This window comes from Corvus brachyrhynchos, unplaced genomic scaffold, assembly GCF_000691975.1.
Source record: "Corvus brachyrhynchos isolate BGI_N302 unplaced genomic scaffold, ASM69197v1 scaffold93, whole genome shotgun sequence".
In the NCBI taxonomy this organism is placed as follows: domain Eukaryota; kingdom Metazoa; phylum Chordata; class Aves; order Passeriformes; family Corvidae; genus Corvus; species Corvus brachyrhynchos.
In genome coordinates, this window is record NW_008237273.1 from 1,103,572 (window position 1) to 1,110,229 (window position 6,658).

At 36.4% G+C, this 6,658-nt stretch overlaps 1 protein-coding gene across 2 annotated transcripts in view; it reads right to left on the bottom strand.

Annotated features, from left to right (window-relative positions):
- The window catches only part of SLC24A2 (solute carrier family 24 member 2), a 114,005-nt gene extending 107,575 nt beyond the window's left edge, over positions 1-6,430 (bottom strand). Inside the window, exons 1-2 of one of the 2 annotated variants that reach the window (XM_017730598.1) lie at positions 6,407-6,430; positions 4,084-5,158 (exon numbers count right to left, since the gene is read on the bottom strand). In XM_017730598.1, coding sequence (XP_017586087.1) covers positions 4,084-5,016 — 933 coding nt within the window. In that variant the 5' untranslated portion in view covers positions 5,017-5,158; positions 6,407-6,430. Of the gene's footprint in view, positions 1-4,083; positions 5,159-6,406 lie in introns of those variants that run through there. The other variant, XM_008630854.2, reaches the window with a different exon arrangement.
- Between the last annotated feature and the right edge of the window lie 228 nt (positions 6,431-6,658).

Here is a 6,658-nt window from a genome sequence, read left to right on the forward strand (position 1 = left end):
ACTAAAGAAAAAAAGTACTTAAAAACTAGTTTCACGTGATATTTTAACATGACTTAATACATTCAACATATCTTCACCAACACAGACTATGAAGAATAGACTGAAATCTTAGCAGAAAGTGAAAAAAAATTCTCATTTTTAAGAACTTTGTGCATCAGCTTTTTCTATTTTCCTCTTCCTATTATACTCAATTTCAGGCTTATGTTTTTAAATACCTTCATTCAGCTGAGGAAGACGCCAAATTAATACCAAAGTCTCCACCTCAGTCCTAAAAATCATCTGTTCTTTGCAGGATAGCTACATAAAACCTAAAAATCTCCACCTCAGTCCTAAAAATCATCTGTTCTTTGCAGGATAGCTACATAAAACCTAAAAATCATGCCACAGAGTAAGATAGGTTGGAAGGGATTCTGGGGATATCCAGCAGTCAGATGGCACTTACTACTGTAGGGCCTGTTCAGGGCAGCTCGCAGGGCTCAATGTCACTCACTTGTTAGGGACCCATCTTGATCTGCATATACCATATACCATCCTACAGTGTGGAACTGAGCCATCTGGTTTTTATCTTGTCTTTTCATGTCTTTGCTGTCTTGCTTTTACATCTATCCTCCTTTTTTTTTTTTTCATCCTTTTCACAGTGATCTCTGGAGTTCATCAGTATCAGACTGCCATCAGGCTTCCTTGGGGGTGACAAGAGGCACAGAACTATCCACAGTTGAAACAGAACCTTACCAATGAACCCTATGAACTCTAAATGCAAAAAGCTTGTAGTCTGTTCTCATCAGTGTCACAAAATTGTTCCGAAAATTAAAGTTAGCAGATTTTCTCAACCTGGACACTTTAATAACCCAGACGGTGTATGTTTGAAAGCTTGTGAAAGAAAACAGTGAGCACAATGAAATTCGTATAGAGTACTCTGTCTGCATTCACATTTGTACAAGTAGCCAACACACTAAAAAAAATAAGATCAGAAGTTGAAATAGTCACAGTTTTCTAGTACAAAAAAATGTGCTTTAATGGGGATAGGAATCTAAAAGGCATCTACAGAGATACACATGTATTCCAGCAACCTGATGAATACACCTAGAGCAAATGAAAGCTAGACAGAAAAACAAGTTCATATCTAAAGCCTTTTCTCATGGGAAATACTGCCCTTGAGAAAGTAAAACCTTCTTCAACCTCTCAAGACAACTGAGAATAAAAGTACTGAAACTAACATTAAACCACATTTTAGTATCTCAAGAGCTTTCTCGTCTGATCAGCTTTTTACTTTGGTACTCGTTTGCTAATAAGCCACCTAACCCTTCAACTATCCAGCTTTACGATGCCTTATTTAGACTTCTCAAATTTGTTGAGCTGCTTTCAGATTACAATAGTCTAAAGATAAATATGATGCACAAGTTTTTTTAGCAGAATACTTGCCAGTTTGGCAGCAGCAAAATCAACAACAGATAGGCATAGGGAGTTTTGGTAAGAGGAAAGAGAATTTTCTCTACTCTCCTGAAATTAAAATATTTCAAGACACTTTAACACACCCAATTCCAGATAGCTGCCTAGCAATTCTCTGCCTTAATGGGGAAAAAGAGAGTGAAAAAGTTTCCATCAGAAACAACTGAGGTTGCAAATTCTGTGTTTAGTATACTAATTTGATACATACGATTGTACATACACACTCTTGGTGAGTGGAAGCAATCTAGGCTAACAGCTAACACTGTAGAAATGAAATATTCTTTGCCACCAAATGCCAAGACTATCAGTGTTTAGGAAATAAATACCCATGTGCATTGCATTCACTACTGGGCACCAGACCTCAGACTATAAAAACATTTTATCCTTTGCTTTAGACATAACTTCAAGCTGAAAGTCCTAGGCATCTCTATCAGGCGTAGGACTACACATAATAGTTTTTCTTTTTTCTTTTTTTTTTATTTAAAAAGCAAGAAAACCAATTACCTAATAATAGCCAATAAGTTAACAGAGAACTTCACTAAGACTTTATCCAACAAACATAATCCGTGACATCCTTGCTATAAAAAAATCAGTTCATTCATCCTGCTTAATGCTGTTCAACCTAAGAATTAAATAATTCATAATGACTTATCATTTCAAAGTGTCAGTGGAATATTCAAAAATATGTCTTTACAGAATGGCTCACAGAGGAAAAACATGGTCTGACACCTTCAGAAGCTATTTTCCCCAGGAAGCAGAAAATACGTATTAGCTAAATTGCAACAAAATTAGAGCGTCTTTCTTCACCCCTCAATGATTTCTGAATACATTATTTTGTCATTTTAATTAAATTCAAGTTAATTCAGGAAAAATATTTTCATGAAATATATGATGCAAAGCTTGTGGTTTTAGGAAAAGTAGCCAATTTCTGATTTTTTTCACCCCCATCTGAAATCTGTGTACCTGTATTATAAACAAATGCTCAGTAACTAAAATGTTAAACAATAAATGAGTGGTCCTAAAGGTATCCTTTCAAAATCAAGTCCATCTAGAGTACTTAAAATATAAATAATGTTCAATATGGCTTGCAAGTTATTTATTCTTCTGTCCAGCTGAAAGTAATTGGACACTTTGATATATAGATATTCTCCCTCATGGTGTAGCCTGGACAGCACAAGCCAGTTGCTTTTCATATTGACAACTGCTTCATACCAGTTACAGATTTATATTTTCTGTCCGGTTTTGGACAAATTAAGGTTGCTTCATATACCACAGTCTTTCTAACATTACATATTTTTAGCACAAACTGTCAAAGAACTTATAATACACTGTGAAATCTCACATTATTTAGAAAGCAACTAATGCAGTTAAAGAAGCCCTTTGCTAATGAGGGCAAGTATTTTGTTGGTGTTGATCTTTCCTTTCATTTACTTACAAAATCCGAATTATGCATTTTGAGAAAGATGAAGATGAGCATGCTGATTTTGGAAAAAGAAAAGAACAGAAAGGAAAGTAAGTACAAGTAAGTGTACAGCTGTTAAACGTGGCTAGAGACCAAAAGAAAAAAATGAGAGTTTTTTGAGTTTTAATTTTGGTGGCTTGTGGCTTGCCCTAAAACTGAATGTATCTGTCATGACTTTTAAAATATCCAGATCTGGTATGTCTCTCTCCTCCTGTTTATGTGCCTGTGCACTTATATTGGTGGATTGTGTGTCTTCTGAACCACTTCATACACCACTGCTAAACAAAAGAAACTAAACAGTGAGCAGCTAGGTCCCTGATAATTTGAATAATTACTGTATAATAAAACCTTATCAGATGAATATACCCGATGTCATATAAAACCAGATATTCCAGCCAACATACTGCTACATGCATAAGTATTTATCAGCTCAACTTCATAGGTCCCTTAAATATTGCTTGCTTTAAGAAGAAAGCTGTTTAAAAGATTATTGTAATTGCTGAAGACCTACCAAGCCCTCTGAGCATAAATTTCATTATCTACTTGTGAACAAAAATTAGTTTGCATAGTTGCAAATAGCATATCCTTCTTAAACAGAGAACCTGTGACTTCTGCCATTGTGGTCCCTGTTTTCAAGAGGTTTTTTTCATGTAATTGCCACTAATTACAATGGAAGTTCATGTTGCATTATCAGCATCAGTAGATGACAAACATGTATAAAGATACCTTTGTATACTGTTCTGAATTATTTGCACTTTCTCTGGGGAAAAAAGTGCATTAAAAGTCTTTAAAAAGCCAAATTTTTTCACAAGATCCTCCCCAGATATTGTTACTGCTTAATCCAAAGTCTTAGGGAAAAAATAGCAGCTATTGCTCAGACCTCATCAATGTGCCAAAATGCTGAGTAAAGGTTTATGACTTTTTGCTGCATTTTCTTTCTTGCTTTCTATGTGATCAGGATCATTCTGGAGTTAAAAGCTATTGATTTACTAGAAGGCTACTTGTTTTTTTCATTTTCAGTAATATCAGTTTGGTTAAACAAAAAGACATTTGAGCAAAACATGGAACTTTTCTATATTGGTTACTGTACTATATTAGAATCCTTATGCTATAGAAGGACTCAGCACTTACAGGGACATTATTACATGTAATTCAACTAAAAATTGACCAACCTTTCCTTCAGCATCTGTTGTTACCTTCTCAACCTTGTTCCTGTTTAAAAATTTCTTCACCAATTCTTCTACTTGAACATTGAACTTCATGAAAGTCACATAGGAAAAATATGCTGTCAGGAGCGTTACGCTTTCCCACCACATTATGAAGTTATCCAGAAAAAATATGATTAGCAAGATCAAGTCAATGATGTAAAAGGACATATCTCGAAAGAGTGGCCACCAAGTAAGGTTCAAGATCTCTTTAGAAAATAAAGCACACATTCCAATAACGAATAGGATATTGAACACGGCAGATCCCACTATTGTTCCAATGCCAACGTTGCTGTGGGATATAAACACTCCTATCAAAGAAGTGAAGAGTTCTGGGGCTGACCCACCAGCAGCCATGAAGGTTGCCCCTGCCACATCATCAGAAATGGCCAGTTTTTCAGTGATGACAGTCAAGGAAGGAACAAAGAACTCATCACAGACTATGGCTAAGGCTATAAACATGTAAATCATTCCAATTATATGGAGGATCACTGCTCCCTGTCTTCTCTCCTCAAGAGAGAAAAGGTCCTCGGGGTACTCTCCCTTCGCATGATCATCTGTTTGATTGTCGTGCCCAGCTTCATATTTCATTGAAGCATGTGGATCTGGAGTGCCATTTTCATTCTGTTCTGTGAAATCCAAGAGAGTTCTTTGGTGCCCATGCACCAGCTTTTGGCTATCTAGGCTGTGGACCAGTGCTATGCTATGTGGTTCCATCTTGAAAAAGGCACTCATTGAAAGTGAGAAAGTACTAATGGCCACTACACTGACAAGGAGCCCTACAACTCGTATCAGTCTCAGTTTTTTCCTAACATTCTGGTGCCGCCTGCAACCAAACAGCGGTTCCTCCAAACACCACTCTGCCAAGACACCAGCAACAGTTTTTTTCTGAAGAGCCATTTTGTGTTCTGTGTGAGATGCTGAGGGAGTCAGATGGACTGTTTCTTCATAATTTTCTCCAGCTTTGAAGTTAGAAGTGCTTTAGGAGTCTTCCCAGAACTAAGTACTTTTACTCTTCGCAGGATGTATTTTCTTCATTCGTCTTAAAAGGACAAACATATTATTGATATTAGTGAAATAGGAAGTGATTAGAGACTTATAAAAGCATTTTACAGACTCAGTTACATTTAAAATTTGAAGCAGAATATGTAACATAAAGCCATGTCACATCCCACCAGACACAGCAATTATATGTTTGTTTAAGCAGTAACCCTGTGGATAACGATTTACCAATAATCATTTTATGCCTCTCATATGCCTCTGAGCCACTGCTCTCCTCAGTTGCTGACAAAAAAAAAAAAAAATCCTAGTGGATGGTAAAAGCTCTCTCCAGATGTTGTACAAAAATGAAGAAACTATTATTTTAATGGATACACCAAAGATTATTACCTTCTGTAATTACTTTCCACTATGAACATGTAATGTCCAAATCCCAAATGCAGGAACAATAGTGTCAGAAAAAGCAATCAAAGTGCTAACAAGCATCTCATCAGACCTTTAGACAGCTGAGGCAGCATTAATTGAAATGTTATGCGTGCACAGAGCAACAGTCATTGATGTGTAAGCGGAACACTCTGCTGCTGGAACAGGATTGAAATGGGAGTTTCTTTAGCTCCTCTGTAGAATCAACTCCGTTTTACAGGGAGAACTTGGCTTGCTTCTGATCACACCTAGGACACTATCTTGGATGAGCCAAGACAAAAATTTTCAGCCGTCCCTTATTTTGTTTTATGACATGCATTAAGCAATAAGTTATTATAAGGATATTACTAAGAATACCTGTTCTTCTTAGTACACATGTGGTACCTTTTAAAAATGTTCCTCTTACAGATACTTAAGAAAATAGTTTATATTTACCCAAGACTTGATCCTAAAACAAACGAAATGGTAAGGAATTATGCAAGAATGACTATTCATGTATGCCAGAGATGAGCGTTCTTGACTAACAGCACTTCTAACACAGGAAAAGACCTCTAGATAATAACAGGTTACTTTGGTTAAGGAATTTGAAGAATATCTGTAATGCAGAAGGTCGTTACATATGTGTCTTGCACAGTAAGCTGCATTTTACATGAAACGAAAGATACTTTGTCAATAAAATTGATCATTAGTCTACTAATGATCATTACTGTTACTGCCCTAAAATACTTTGTTACATCTCTTATTCAAGTCATTTGTAGCGATTGCTGAATTCTAAACAATCTATCACTCAGCAGAATAATTGATTTTGTATTCTCAAATACAGGAATACAGCTGTTAATAATATTTAAAATGTAATAATTATTATTACATGCAGTTATTTCCCGAGAAGTTATTAAGTCATTCGCAGTTTCTCCTGATTTCTTCAAACAGTTTCCATACTAAGATGTCATAGAGGCATACTTCATCCGCAAGATACAGTACCACAGCAGAGATATTTATTTTCCACCTCTGAGTTAATACCCGACGGACAGCCACAAAAACATTTAGCAGGAAATACACCGGAACGACACCACCGCTGCCGTGCGCAGCCGGCGGCGACGGGCCGGTGTCCGCGCTCCCT